The sequence below is a fragment of the Nicotiana attenuata genome, chromosome 11 (genome assembly GCF_001879085.1).
Source record: "Nicotiana attenuata strain UT chromosome 11, NIATTr2, whole genome shotgun sequence".
In the NCBI taxonomy this organism is placed as follows: Eukaryota; Viridiplantae; Streptophyta; class Magnoliopsida; order Solanales; family Solanaceae; genus Nicotiana; species Nicotiana attenuata.
Genome location: NC_031999.1, coordinates 52,017,742 through 52,034,328, shown reverse-complemented (window position 1 = coordinate 52,034,328; position 16,587 = coordinate 52,017,742). Strand labels below are relative to the sequence as shown.

General features: G+C 33.3%; 1 protein-coding gene and 1 long non-coding RNA gene across 2 annotated transcripts; one reads left to right on the top strand and one right to left on the bottom strand.

Moving 5' to 3' along the window:
* On the bottom strand, positions 736–6,831 carry LOC109234518 (BEL1-like homeodomain protein 1). The gene is made up of 8 exons (XM_019400542.1): positions 6,631–6,831; positions 6,370–6,394; positions 5,850–6,242; positions 5,183–5,752; positions 3,738–4,120; positions 3,152–3,212; positions 2,647–2,938; positions 736–1,650 (listed from the first exon to the last, which is right to left on the bottom strand). Exons 3-8 carry the CDS (start codon positions 6,228–6,230, stop codon positions 1,148–1,150), a joined length of 2,190 nt encoding a protein of 729 aa, XP_019256087.1. The 5' UTR covers positions 6,231–6,242; positions 6,370–6,394; positions 6,631–6,831; the 3' UTR covers positions 736–1,147.
* On the top strand, positions 11,320–15,582 carry LOC109235066. Its single transcript, XR_002069307.1, has 5 exons — positions 11,320–11,524; positions 13,228–13,383; positions 14,523–14,599; positions 15,208–15,310; positions 15,402–15,582. It is a non-coding gene; the product is annotated as an uncharacterized LOC109235066 (long non-coding RNA).

Sequence of the window (16,587 nt, the reverse complement as noted above, 5' to 3'; positions counted from 1 at the left end):
AATCCTATTTTTATCAACTTTCAAAACAAAAGCTTTTCGGAAACACGCCCGGACTACGCCCGCAAGTCGAGGAGTGATAAAATAAAGTTTTTAAGGCCTCGGAACATAGAATTTGGTTTTAAATCATAAGATAACCTATCGGATCATAACACCATATTTTCAAAACCATTGATAATAACGTTTCTTTTGTGAAGCGCATGTACAGAGCACGGCAAAGTGGAGAACTAATTAGAGTAAGCTAGCTAGTTGATCATTCTTTCTTAAAGCTGTTTGAGAATGAATAAGACGATTAAACTCAATAAGGATTAAACTTACTATGTAAAAACTAAACTCAACAAAAAAGTGCTAACGATTTATGATCGTAGCAAATATCTAGTTTATAATTATGGGTAGACGTTAATCTCTTGATTAGGAAAGAGAGCACAGCTTGTCTAATTCACATTGACAAAAAGCTTTTCCACTTTGCCTCCTACACAGGGTAGGTTTATATCATCCTAGCTCTTGCATAAATATTTATAGCATTCCTTCTAGCATGATGAGGATGCTTTGATACAATCTAAAGAAAGGCATATTTTTGCAAAATTGACAATGAAAAGATATACGATACTAAAGTAGCCTTTTGGCAACGAGCATTTATCCCCCAAAAGTGAAATTTTCCACGAATTCTGATTAGTTAGTCGGGTCTCAAAGCGAGTACTTGACACCGAGTGAAAAACCCCAAAAAAAATGTAGCACTAGATGCAAAATTTATCTAAATATATGCAAATTAAGACAATATACAAGCACAGATTTACAACATACTATAGTTTACATTCCTTGAGATTTTTCTATTTGTTGCAGCAACATCCTTAAATAATCCAAGCTAGCCAGCTATTTGAATAGAAAAAACAAAAATAATTGTATCTTCATTAGAAACTGGAAGTATAACCTATACACTAACTAAATTTTACCTATATATGACTAAAGCTCAACTCCCTTGTTTTATACTTGATGTACTTGAAAATGTCCTCAAACTTCTTGTACTTTAATGTCCCAACTTTTTTCCCCTAGCATTGTCAATGAGGTTCAGAGCATTCATATATTTCCAATATTACCTGCAAAACTTTTCTGGAGACTTGGAAGGGAGTGATGAGTGAGATCATATGTATCAAGAAACAAAATCTGGTAATAGTTGAGCCGCGTATCGCTTCCCACTCTGAAAATCAATGTTTTCATAGGTTATATTTGGATGAGAAGGTTGAGGATTGCTCATTCTATTGTAATGAGTTTCAATTCTTCCCATTTCAATCCCAATGTTTTGGTTAGGCAAAAAGTTGTGTTGACTCCCTGAGAGGACTAAGTTTTCAGAAGGTGGAAGCCCTAATGTAAGAGAAACACCATTTCCTTGAAAACTTGTGGCCATTTGTTGTTCTGGATTAAACCTTCCAAATTCTCCCATTGTACTATAGGCAGTCATTAGAGGGTAGCTCTGATCTCTTGCCTGCCTGTTGTTGCTGTTGAACTTTTCCCCTTTGCTCCTGTCTCCGGCTTTCATTTCCGTCTCCATTGAGAGAATACTACTTGAAGAATTCTGCATGTCGTTTCTTGCCTTTTTGTTGTTCCTTTCAGAAGTACTGTTCTCCATGTTTAGTGAGCCAATGAAGGAGAAACCTGTTAAGAGAAACTTGTTGGATAATGTGTCTCAATACATACACACACAATTTAAGAGAGACTAATTGTAATGAGATTAGTTGACCTATATATATAAAAGAATTTTTATATTGTCAGGTTGTTTTAAAGATAACTACAGTAAGACATTATTCATGCTTCGTGGCAGAGGCGGATCCAAGATTTGGAGTTTATGGGTTCCTACAGTGATCTCAACTAAAAAAAAAATAACAACCGGACCAACGATGCGTTCCGACCTAAATATTCTTACACATTTAAGTATATTTCATAATAGAAATATAGAGGTTAGACCCGTACCAAATACTATGTATTTGCCCCTAATTATGGTATTAGTAACCTGAAAAATAAGACAAGTAACCTGCTACAACAAGTAAATTAACACTGGTAGAATAAAAATTCTTTACATTATCGATGTATATAAGTTAATATAGTAAATTTTAATACGGTGTTTAGGTTCTTTTTTCTTGTGAGTTATTCTAGATGTTTAAAGTGTATATATCGAATAAGTCATCCTGGTTGTTCATCAAGTATGATTCATGTGACGACGAGTTTAAATGTTGATGTAGTAGCTATATGTGTGTGAGAGAGAGAGTCTAACTTCAGGTATGCAGTTAGTTCTCAAGAAATTCCTTCGGATCTTAGGTGCGAACTTTTATTTTTAATTATCCATCGACCCGAGCTTTCATCTCCCGTGGTGATGACAGGTTTGGCATTGACCCCTACCTTGTTTATTGATAATCAAAGTAAAGTGCAAGAGGAGGGGACAGGTGCGACCTTGGGAAGCTTGTTTTGGCAGCTACTCTTTTATAGTATTGACTAAGTCATCCTAGGTTGTTCGTCGAGTATGATTCATGCATGTAACTTCAAGTTTAAAAGTTGATGTAGTAGCTGTGTGTCTGTGTGTAAGTGTGTGTGTGCGCGCGTGTGAGAGAGAGAGAGGGGGAGGGAGGGAGAGTCTAGTGTTATATTCGAACAAACCTGCAGCTTGAGCTGGAAGTGAGCCACCAGTTGGAGATGTTGAAATAGTTGAACTAGAAATTTCTGTGGGAGAAGCATCCTGCAATATGCTACTAATTTGCTTATCCTTTCTAAGGTTAGTGGTCTCTTGTGGAGCACTTGATTTTGTGCACATCTCTTTGTTAGGCTCATTCTTGTTTGAGTTTTCTTCTAAACCATGTTGCTCTTGATTATTCTTCACTTCTTCCAAGTACATTTCCTCCACCATTGGCTTCCATAGTCGAACTCTAGCATTTATGAACCAGTTGGAGACCTGCAATTCATGCATTTAATTAGGAAGTGGTACGTACTTTCATGACAGAGGAAAGTGTTTCAAGAACCTGTCAATATAAGGAATTTTTATACCACCATATTATTTTTACAAGTAATTTGTCTTATTTTTAAGATTGCAAACTCAATAACTTAATTAAAAAACTTACGAGGTTATTAGCAAAATTAAAGAGAAGATAATGGAATTTTCAAGAACCTGGCTCCTCGTTAACCCTGTTTGCTTAGCAAGCATAATTTTATCTGAATCTTTGGGGTACCTGCACGACCAAAAAAAAAAAATTTCGTAGTTACATCACCGGTCCTACCAGTTTGGAGGGTGGAAAAAACAGGTTTCATTTTAATTTTCTCTAGATAAATGACTTTAAGCAAAAGATTTTTACTAGTCAATTTCCAAGAAAATTTCGTTAGATATGATTTTTCAAAGAAGATTTTCTACTTATATATTATAATTGAAATTCCTTACAATGTTTCTACGTGGTATAAAATGGTTTTCACTAGAGATCGAAATTTATTTCTGAGGATACACGATAAAAAAAAATTTATACTATAAGTACAATTTTTACTAGTTATAGTAGATTAGTTGCAGTATTTTTCAAATTATAAGTTCCACTTATTACGAATAATTAAATAACACTACCTTATAAATAATTTGACAATGTAAAAATTCTTATATATTATCAGCGTGTATCGTTAAATTCCATTTTCAAAGTTATATATAAATTTATGACATTATTAGATCATCCAAAGAATATGTACAAGCTTTTCGAGTAATTGGCACTTACGGATGGAGAAAATGCTCGAAAAGCCAAGCACGAAGAAGTGAGACAGCTCTTTCTGGCAAACCTCGTTGAGGTCTCCAGGCATTTGGTTGCATCATTCCTAGCTGTTGGAGTGCACGTTGCTGCCTAAGATGATGATCCACAAATCTTAGCCTAGATGATGATCCTTCAATTTTACCTCCCAAATTAATTTCTTCTTCTCCTAAGCTTTTGCTTGTGGCCTTTATTTGTCCAGTTATAGCATCTTTTAGGCAACGAAATTGCTTCGAAATTGTATGCAAAGCAAGTTGAGTGTATGATTTTGCTGATCCAATTCCTGCTGCTTCCTCAAATGATGCAACAATTATTTGCATTTGGTGATGGTACTGTCTATACCTTTGCTCCACCTAACCAAATCCAAAGTTAAAAAAATATCCTTCAAGATAAACTTAAAACAAGTGGACTATTCCTGTTTGGATAATATTTAATTGAAGTAGAAAAAACAGAGTATTAGAAGTTAAAGTTGAAAAAGAGTATTTGAAAGTCGAAATTGTATCTTTAACCGAATTTCACTTGAAATAAAATTTGTAATTTTTGTCAATTTTAATTCTCTATTACATGTTGGGATTGAAATAATAGACAAAATATATAATAAAACAACCTTGTGCAAATTATTTGATAAATTGAAGTTGTGTCCAAATTGTCTTCTTTTGATTCTTAACCATGATGAGCAAGTAATATTCTAGAGGGGGGAAATTTTAATTAAGTGATTTTCAACTGAAAGGTAAGAATATTTCCTACCTTGAAAGGTTCAAAGTAAAAGAAAAATGAATAAGGACACGTGCTTTGATTTTTGTCAACTTAACAAGACCTTATAGGTTTCTTATCTTTAACTTTAGTTGGACCCGCAGAAGAAAATTTAGAACCACACAATCGTCAATTTTGTATATCACACAGAACCAACGTGATTGGTGACTCTTTAATGGAATTGCTTAGCTTCAACATGAACAAAATTGTACCTTTGAAAAATCAACAATTATTGCAAGTATGAATCAACAGTAACTTGACCCCTCCATCTCCCAAAAAATCCAAACAAATAAAACAAATGGAGTAACTAGAATTAATGAAAGTAAAGGCCAAACTTTCTTCTCAACCATTAAGGTACACAATAAGGTGGAGCTAAAAATTTGGGTTTATAGGTTTTGAATTTTTAAAAAGACAATTCTGGATAAATTATTTATATATATTTAAGTGAATTTTGTAATACAAATATAAGGTCTCGGCAAAAGCGATTAGATTCTGCCTGTAAGTAGATTTATTGCTCCGCCAACACAAATTTTTGGATCATGGAATTGATTTGCCTAAACGAAACTCCAACCAATTCAAGAAACTTGATATTGATCGTTTATTAAGAGATAAGGAAAAAAAGACTTAAAAAATATGATATAATATGAATTAGATAGAATTACCTCATCAAGCATGCTAATAAGTTTGGCCTTTTTCATTTGAAGTTCTTGTCTTTGAACAGTTGTAAGCTCAGCAACAATATTTTTCTGGCTGCTACTTTCACCTGAACCACTAGTAGGAGCAGCAGCAGCAACATCACTACCCAAAGGCATTAATTCATTATCTAATAATTCGTCCTTCTCCTTGGCCCCAACCTCTTTGGTACTTTTTCCAACATTAACAACTTCATCAAGAAGCTCTTGTGCAGCTTTTAGGTACTTAGAACCAACAATCATTCCATTAGAAAATGAAGAAGATGATGCCCCTGATCCTCGAATATGATCGTTATTAGTATTTGTTCGCGGCGACGGTGATGATAATATTCCAACTTGATGATTGTTATGCGGTGAAATCTCATGGTGGTCTAGTGGAAAAGACCTGAAATTGATCATCTGTTGTTGTTGTTGTGGGGAAAGACTTAGAGAAAGACCTTGATGTTGTTGCGTCGGTGATACCAACCCTGGTCTTTGGAACCCTAATTGGGAGGCAAAGTCCGTGGTTGTGCCTCCGCCAGAATTGGGAGAAACCACGGCCTGAAACAAATCAATTGAACCCTTTAAAAAACTATGGATCGGAGTGCGCTAAATACTAAGAAATAAAGTATTCTCTAAGAGCTAGCTTGTTCAGTACCGACGGTATATGTGATTGGCTTTCATTTCCACCGCCACCACCGCTATTTTGGCCATTAGAGCTCCACAAACGCTGGAGAAGGCCATGATGAGAGGCGGAAACTTCGTGGACCGAGGGGCGGCTCGGATCCTGAAAAGTACTTGTCTGAAGGGGAACGCCCACGAAGTGTTGCGTGTGGGCTTGCGAAGGAAGTTGCCCGTGGGGCAAATTCCCCGCGTTTCCGGAATTCAAGAAGAACATATTTGCTTGTTGAAGATGTTGTTGTTGTTGCTGCTGTTGCTGTTGAGTGTCAGTATAGCCTATATAGTTAGGGTTCATCAGATAAAGTGTCTGCAGACCATCAGCTTGGATTTCTGAGCTCCCTTGATAGTACATCGCCATAGATTTCAGCACCTATATATAAAAATCTTACCTCACTCTTAAATGCTTAACCAATCAAGAAATTAAAATCGTTTTTTTTTTCTCTCCAATATATGAAACTATTTCAAGAAAGCTTAGGCCATCCAAATTTGGAACTCACCTGCAGATAGTACTGATGATGGAACCTGAAAGAAAGTAAGAGAGAAGAAGCTTATCATAAATCCATGCAATATTCTATAGATGGCAAACATTTTTGACATAGAAAATAGCATACTAAGAGTTATAATATATAATTAACAGCTCAAATTTGAAACTATATTTGATGAATCTTGATTGAGGACGGCTTTTGACTATGATGTGTCAACTAAGAGAAAAATATGGAGATTTGTTAAGTATGGGGAAAAATAAAATTTGTACTTACTCTGACAAATATATGAAGAATGTATGAAGGATCTTCAACAATAAACTAAACAGAAAATAAATTTAATAAAAAGATGAAGAAAGAAAAGTAATATAGAGGGAGAGAGAGAATGATTTTGAGAAGTTGCCTTCTTGTCAGATTCTTAAGTTTTCTGCAAACTCCACTGCACAAAAGGGGAATATGAATAAAGAGATTTTTATTAGTGCTAGTCTCACAACATATCCTCCCCGACCCCACGCTCAAAGTCGGATCCAAGATTTTCAGAAATCAGAATATAAGTTCTTACAATGACCTTAATTTGAGATTTACAGTCAAATACTTAAAGATATATAATAAATTTCTTAATATATATGTATATATATAAGGTCCGGACAAAAACTACTACATTAATGTGAACCATAACTACTAAGCTAGGTCCGGACCTGCCCACACCTGTCAAGACACAGTAAAAGAAATGGATTAGAAAGAAAGTGTGACTATTTTTGTAATTACCTGAGATTTGTTTTTCTTACTGTTTTAAGAGGATAGATGATTGAAAAGGTAAAATTGAGAGTCTTTTATTTTTTACGTTTAAAAGTCTCCCTTCTCTCTTCTTCTTCTCTGGGCATTTGTTTGTTTAATAAACTAATTTGGTGTTAGGTACGTGTGATGGAAATTAGAGAGGTCTAATTAAACATATTGAATTTTTTTTTCCTTTTTTTGATTTCTTTAGAGAGAGTGTGTGTAGTGAATTTAACACTAGAAAGAAAGTAGGCCAGCGATAAGAAAAATGAGGACATCTACTTCCACCAATTGACGGGTCAGTAATAATTGAGATAGCAGAAGTCCCTCGATTTTCTTTAATTCTATTTATGACCCTTATATGTTATACTGGAACTTTTTTTTTTCCTTCTGGCGGCTTGATTGCTTTGTTAATTAGATTTTACATTTTAAGCTCTGTAAAAGAAATTTGCAATTTTTTGTAATAAAAAAATATTTAAGTGATATTCAAGAAAGTCGAATGACTTTTTTATAAAAATAATTCAATGACTTAAATATAATAAAGTAAAAGTTAAATGATAATCAATGAAATTAATTCGTGAATCTTGCCCACCTCACAAAGATTTTCTTTGTTTCTGTTCGATGGCATATATATAGGTAGGATCATTACAAAAAGGAACTAAACGGATTTTTTCGGTTCCAAGTGAATCCTGAAAGTGACAAATCAAAAAGGGAAATTACTAGCTATGTCCATTTATAAGTAGCTCATTATAAATATTGGCCAATTGATAAAATATTATTAATATTAGCCAAATTAGCCAATTAGCTATTTGTAGCAAAAAATAATCAAATTTTTACTTTGTTTTGAGTGGGTGCTATTAGAATAGATTGGGCACAACTTAAGGAGCTTGAATCTAAGTTTTGGGATGATTTGGTGAAGTTTTGAGTTGGTTTGAATTGAAAATTCGAAGTAAAAACTGAACATAAAAAAATGATGTGTATCACACTATGTATCATTTGTGTATCACATATGTATCATATTTGTATCAATTATGTATCACATGTATATTCATGTATACCTGTGTATGAGATACATGCGTGATACATGTTTGATACATGTGTCGCATAAGACTTTTTTGAACTCGATTTAATTACGAATTTTTTTACAAAACCATTCCAAATCACCTCCAATCTTCCTCAAATTTTGTATATTAACTTACCTGTATATTTTCAATGAATTTCAACTATACCCATTGAAAAAGTTCCTTTTTTGTTTAGATTTTTGGAATATTATATATATTTTTGACTTTTATCACCTTATTTGCTACCTCATCCATGAAATTGTCTTTCCGTCTTGTATGTAGTGTTGCTAATCACGCTTTAAAATATGGAAGGTGATTTTTGCATGTGATTCTTTGAGAGAAAGAACCCTATTATTTGGTTTTTCAATTTTTGTTGGCTAGTTTTAATAAGTCTATGACTAATGGCTAGAGGTTGGTAAGTTGAGATTTATTTGGGACATTTGTGTAAGTTTCCCAATCAAAAACACAATTTAGTTCTCTATTCGTTTGATCCGAATAGGAAAGACGATGAGAATTCACTAATTTTCTCTTACATTATTAGTGTATACTAAAAGGCTAATTTTTTCGTTATAGGGATGTGAAAAGTTTGGAAAATCCATCTAGTTAAAGAAGATGTAAGCTAACACAAATCACTCCCATTGTTAAACATCTAAAGGGGGTCAATGGATCTTTAAAACTCCACTAAAGACCGAACCGAACCGTATTAAACCGAATATTAGATTTCTTTTAATAAGAATATAAGATTTTATATAAATTTATAACCGTACTATCTTTTATAGAAGTAAATCGAAAAAATACCGAATCGTACCGAATAAATTTACATATGAAAAATATACTTTATATACTAAGTTTAAAAAGTAACAAAGCATTAATTTTTTTTCTTGAGCCTTGGGATTATGAAAATGGCTACAAAGTGATCAAATAATTAATATCCAAAGTCCCAACATTCAAATCTATTCTACTACTCATATCGAAATTAAATTAGTTCTAACATATCGGGTAGCAAGCCACTAGGTATTCTAGCGATCTTCAGTAGCAAGCCACAAGGTATTAGATATCTTTCCTCTCGTATGATTTAGATTTATCATATCGGATAATAATCCTCTAATAAGCTCTATTCTTGCTTCCCAACTTGATTAGTATCTTTACACTCGTATGATTTATATTTCTCTTTGTCTTTGTTTAACTTATTTTACGCTACCAAAGAATAATGAGATGAATCTCTATTCTGGAGACCTTTCATGTTCTATCACTACTTTTAAAATAGCAAAACAATCTAGATAGTTTTGCCAAAGTTCTATGCAAGTACACATTTATCACATGCTAATTTCGATTAGCGACTCTTGCATGACGATATTAAAAATACTGAAAAATTAATCGAACGGTACCCATGCCGAAAAGAAACCGAGATGATTGGGACAGTTTCGAAAAGTCTGATTTTAGTTATACAAAATGAAATAACCGAAAACTTAGTATGGTATAAAATTTATAAAATAACTCACCAAACCTAACCATTGACACCCCTAACATATTATACACTTGAAACATTAATGTAGAACTTGGGTTACGTCTTTATTGCAATAGAAGTAAAACCATATCCGATTATTGAACTTCAATGCATTTTTAATTATTTTGATCTCTGCATTGTGGGGATTTCCAGAATAGTGGCATGCAGAGTACCTTTACTAGGTCCCCATCAAAAGATTGTAAAACGTCTGGCCCTAAAATACAGTAGTAGGTGTGTACCTAATTAAAGTCATGGACCATATGACAACTTCAACAAAGAAAAAAGTGTCCCTCCACCCCCTTCCTCGACTCCAAAAAGTTATTAAATCATATATTATGAATAGTATAGGTCACGTTCTTGGAGCACGTATCATACTATAAATCAAGGACCAATACTTTCTTTTTTGTTGTGTTTTTTATCTTATGTCATCGTATATATTTGGGCCAAATTAAATTCGAGTTTACACCGAAAAATCTCATATTGAGGTAAAGCGTTCTCTAGTAAAGACGATTACATAACCAAAGGTCGAACCAAAAACTTCTGGTTAAGGATGAAGATATACTTACAACGATAACTGTGGTTGGTATCAAGGACCAATACTTACACAAGTCATATGCTTGATAGGGAAATTACTCTATATAATCAGTCTTCTTTAAGGGACAGTTTCTCCTTCAAGATGCAATCAAACCATTTTTCTTAGAAGATGTCACCTGAGATCCTAGATTCAGCTTTCATGAATTGATTATCACAAGAATTAGAATTCTTTCTTCTTTCGCTTTCATCTTGATCATGCAGCCTTTTCAAAATCTGTCAGCTTCCTTTTGTCAACTGAAAACAACTTGATGGTAGTCTCTGAAGCATAGTCTATCAATTTTCCAATAAATTACTCTATATAGTACTATTAGACTTTCAGGGTCGTTTGGTACATGCGATAAGAATAATAATCAGGGAATAAAATTAATTGGGATTAACTTTATCTCATATTAGATTTGAGGTATAACTAATCTGAGGATAAGTTTTACACTAAAATGGTTACCAAACGACCCCTCAATTGTTTCAAAATGGTACTAATAGCACTCAATCATTGTACATTACCGTACTTTTAGTACTTCAAATGCAAAGTTTCATGGTCTAAACTATTTTCCTAATATTTTCTACTAAGTTCTTGGAAAGCTTGTGAAAAGGGGACCAACCAATCAAGAATGCTCTTAGATTCTACTCATTTAAAAAATAATTTTAGCATTCCTTGTATTTAGGGGTGCGACCTAACGGTTAATGCGAAAACCATGAGTGTTAAAACTCCAAAGAAACAAAACACGTTTTACGACCTTCTTCACAACTATATCTACTTAAAAGGAAAGAAGTCAGCCATAAGATTTTGCCAAGTGTCAGCATGCATAAATTGCCATGTAGCAATTTCAGGCCAAAGTAGTTACAGTTTAGGTAATTAGTTACTACACTTTAGGTAAAACTAATTTTCTCTTTTTAAAAAGCCGATTCCATTTTATATTGTGAAGAAGTTACCACCACATATAACTCTATTCTTTTTCAATTTTTAAATACTACCATATTTTAAACTAAAAAGGAACCCACACGCACTCACATCCCAATTCCCACAATCTGCACGATCTCAGTAATTGTAGGAAAACAAAGCGTCATATAACTGACGGGATCCGTATAACTGCTCTCCAAGATCCTCTTCAACTCTAACCATTTTCTTCTCCGATCAATCCTCTACTACGCCGAGATTCTGCCTCCTTTACGGGTACCTTTCAGCCACAAAGAGACACGGGAACTCCACAGAATATTTTTTCTCTTTCTTCTGGTATGGCCAAAATTAGAATTGCATAACAAATCAGTATTTGAATTGCAATTATCTTCTTTCTATCATTTGAATTGTAATTATCTTCTTTCTATCAATAAGGAATAGATTTTTTGAGAGATTAGAGAAAATATTTTGAAAGTTGAAATCTCATCAATTCTCAAAAGTTCTGTGCCCATTTGCATCTGTTTCCATATATTGTTCGCTGCCACTATTGCTGTTGATGATACATATTATGGTCTGTCTAGATTACTTTCAGTTTTTCTTTGCGTAATATGCGTTTAAATGCAAAATTTTTGCATTTGATTCAGAGAAAAAATTTACCAATCAAAGGGTTTAATTGTTGAGTCTGAAAGAGCCTATTTTGCCCTGCAGCGTAAGGCCAGAATTTTCGAAAAATCAAAATATCCTTTTTTTACATATATAAATTAATTAGAGAGGAAATAATTGTAGATAACGGAACGGTCTCTAGCATCTTCAATTTTAGCAACTTACTTAAAAAAATTCTTCAATTCTATCACCTTATGCCTTTGGGATAGTAAGTACATCCATAAGCTCAAAATCTTAGAAAGGTTTCTCCATATAAACGTGCATGAGAAACATAAATGCTTTAAGATGACTAGAAGATCGTCACATAGTTAGTAAGCATCTTGAGAATTGATTTAGTGAAGATTTCTGTGTGTTCTTATGATTATGGACAAACAAGTGTGCATCGCAAGTGTTGCAGTTCTCGAATGCGACAGACCTGATAGTCCTTTTTTAATTGAGGTTATTTTGATGGATGAAAAGATTAGGTATTTAAACTTTAGACTTACTTCTATTTTGAACTATTTACATATTTGTTAATATACTACAGTCATATAATAGAGTGTTTCTGCCATAATTCTGGACAAAAAATAATTGACACCCTTGCTACTAATTCATGACTATATAGTTCCATTCTCCTTGTGACTGCAGAAGAGATTGATTGGGAGGGAAAAGCCAAGGATAAATTTTTCTTTAAAAGACGCAATACCTTAAAATATCTCAGCTACTGCCCAGAACTTTTCAAGTTGTTAATTAGGCATAAGTCTGCAAAAGCTGCATACTCAGAGGAAATATGCCTCCACTCAGCTCATGTCAACAATCGTTGTCATAAAGATACAATTTTGCAAGCATATCACCCGTTGCCCTGAAATAGAAAGGACAAATGAAACCTTCAACAACCATAAGAAGTTTTACATGATCTTTCAATCTAGGATATTTTCTACGTACTATACTACAAATAATACATTTTCTACGTACCATACTATGATGACGGAAATGACTCGATGCTGTTAAAGTTTAATTTTCAATAAAAAATACTCAGTGGTATTTTTTGTATTAGTTGCACTGTGTTCATTTTTGCACGTTACATATTGACTATTTCTCAATATGTGGTATTAGCACTTGATGCTCATTCTGTTAAGAGATTGTCCATGGATAGAACTAGCATGGAGAATTCGAGTTGCAAGAAGAGGATAATGGAGTTGAGCTACTGTTTTAGTAATTCTCTCAAGAGTTGCTCGATGATTTTTTCCACAACGAAGTAAATTTATGCAATTTATTTTTTCATTAAACCATTGATTAAAAGTGGAACAATAGCATGTTTTTGCTGATTATTGCTTGGTTTATTAAGAAAATGGTAATTCCCTATTTGAGCATACTTCCGGGGATGATTTTTCCAGGCTATTTTTTGTCCATCATATTGGCTATTGCAGAGGTTCTATTTGCTGCGTTTCGGGCTACTTTGAAGGATGAGAAGCGATCAAGATTAAAGCGACTATGTGATTTGTGTTGGCTCTGCTTAAAATAAAACTTTGTGCTATTTGGGGATGATTGAGGTAAACATTCTTCTACATTTAATCTACTTCGTACATAGTTGCTCTCTAGGAGTTCTGGTGCTACGTATGGTTGTAATGAATTAATATGTTGCAAATTTATTGGCTAAGTAAGGATTTTTGCATAGAAGATCATTCCTGACCCCCACCAAAAATAAATTATCAAATTTTTGTTGTAATTACCATAAAATAAACTTTAAACCTAAGCAAGCAGTTTGATTCCATGGCTCTCATACACATCCATGACAGTTCCATCCCTTTGGTTCTCCTCCTCTCTTCGACATCTGGCAACCTTCCTCTTTCGTCTGTATCTATATTTCTTGATGATTTATGAAGAAAAAAAAATTTAAACTTCTTTAGTAGTTTGTACAGTACTCAGAATATAATTGATCTTTTACTATTTTGAAATTGGAAAGACGCTACCTTTTGCCATTATTACCATGGATAAGATTATTTTCGTCAACAACAACATTGTGTTTGCTTATTCTGTATTCACTTTGTTGGATTCAATTAGGTAATACATAACTATGATCGCATCATAAAGTATTATCACCATCTTGTGTTGTTAGAGAGTTATAAACTTTTATTTGATATTTATTCTGATTATTTATTGAGAATGTGAAATTCTTTATAATTGAAAATATTTTGAAAATTCCAAACTATAGGAACCCCCCCCCCCCCCCCCTTGGGATAATAGCCTCCCACTATAGGACTTTTTGGATGGAAAATAGGAAAGAATGTGTTTCGAAATCTTACACGCACCATGTATAACTATGCTTTTTACCTATCTAGATATGTTTGCATCTTAAATGGTTAATCAATAATGAAGATGTGCGTATACCAAACATGGATCCTTCTAATATTATTTACGGATGATTAGAACCAATCGGCTAGGACTGTTATATCTTGGCATGACCAATGCACCAACAAGTCTGATACAAAAATTAACGAAAAAGGAGACGAGAACGTAAAAAACATGCTATGATGTATGTGATGGGTTTAAAATAAACTTTAAACAGAATCTAAGCGGTTTGGAAATAAGTAACAGCTATTCTACTTATGGTCTTACGTTGTTGTGATTATAAAGCAATAATCTTATTTTTAATAGTCTACATGTTGAAGCAAATGAGTTCCTGTTGCAGATACATATAATATTGTACAACCAATTGTGAGTTGAGGTGTTGCTATGCTTTTGGATTGAGACCCCTTTTTGGGGAATGTAAGAATACTCTTTTCTTGATTATCTATGTTGATTTTCTTTTGAATTTGAGACAAATTTTAACCTTGATCTTTACATGAGTGCATAAGATGGAAGTTCCTTTTAATGTCTTTGCCTTGAAGTTTTCATGTTCAAGTAATGTAACACATCGTTGTCTTTTGCTAATAAATAGAGAACTTTTTATTGCCTTATAGCTGGGTAAGATTATTTTTTTTGCCTTTGTTGATACTTGGTTTTACAGCATGACATACCCTTATTAGTTTTTTTTATTAGATACTAAATTTAACAGCACACGCTAGGGTGGCCAATATTAAAGAGGAAAGAGGAACAAATGTTTTACCGATCAATTCATCTAATAGTTTGTAATATACATCTGTTTCTACGGGTAGCAATAACTTACCTTAAGTATGTAACAGAGAACTATGTTCCTCAACTGCAAAGGAATAAGTAGCTTCTAATGAAGATGTTTTCGATTGGAACAACATGATGGCTGCTATATCAGTAATTGACACATAATCTTGATGAGAATTAATGTTCTTATGTATGCATTTCATCTAATACTTATAACTGTTATATTGATTCTGCTAACAAGGATTAGGTATTTCTAGGATTTTGGTTATCGATATGAGTCTTCATTTGTATCATCGACTAACATGATTGACTTGCTCATGTGCTCATATACTTCTGATTGAAAGTACAACACAACTGAAGGTGATGTCTTAATTACTGTGATTATACATATCTTTAACTATTTTTTGTTTTTGTTGATCACAACTTGAGACAATTTTTTTTGTATTCTCAGGTGGACTATTCCTTTTGAAGCCAAGTACTGGTGCAGCATTACCCCAGTATGATGTAACATCTCTTGATAATTGGTGGTCCCTGTCAACAATTTTATAGAGAAAATTCGATTAAATTCATCTATTTGTTTTTTTGGTTTAATTCCTCTGAATGTGATTGCTAAATGTAGTCTACAATTTATATCTGTTTCTAATATCTTTTTTCCCTCTTTTTTCCTTTGAAACGATCCGGGCATCGCGCGGGTAAGTATACTAGTTTGATGAATAAGTGTTTATTGGTAGAGTTATTCGTTATTTATGTTGATGATAAATAACAACTACGGGATAGAATAGTGAGAGGTCCGCGTAAACTGGCCCCATATTTTAAAAAATAATTTTGGCCTCCCTTTACGTTTGACATGGGTGGTAGGGTGTCTCTAGAGAGTAAAGTAATGTGACTTCTTTCGAAACAAAATCAGAAGGTCTCCAAATTAAGAAACATAAACTGAAATGAAAAGGAAAAGGGTTGATGATACAGATGTCACGTCTGTTTACGTTTGTGTATTATTTTTCCAAATAGATTTTACTTTTCTGACAAGTAGAATTTCCAAAGACGGATTAAAAATTTCGATTAGGAATTAGGATAGGTATAGGTCTTTTCTATTTCCTAAAGCAAAGAAGAGCGTGACAATTTTGAAAGGACGAAGACAAGGTTTCAATCAAAGAAATTGGTCCAAAGCTCTTTAAATATGACATGAAGGAAAAACTACTTTTTTGAAGAAACGGTAGTTAAGATGCATCTCTTATTAATTAGGGTATGTTTGGTATAACGGAAAATATTTTCCGTAGAAATGTTTTTCAAGAAAATGTTTTCTTGGAAACAAGTAGTAATCTTATTCATTTTCCGGTGTTTGGTATGCAAATTAATGAAAATGACTTCTTAAGAGTATTCATAAATAATTTAGATATAATAAGCATGAAGCCATAAACTTTCAAACCATAACCTTCCGAACCCACATTTTTCATAAACTTTCGAACCGCTAAACTTTTGAAACCGTGAAACTTCTAACCTGTAAACTTTACTATAATTTATAAACCCGTAAACTTCCAAACACATAAACCTCCGAACTCATAACTTTAGAACTTGTAAAAGTTTGAACCTTTAAACCGATAAATAAAAAAACTAAAATTGAAAAATATATTAAAAAA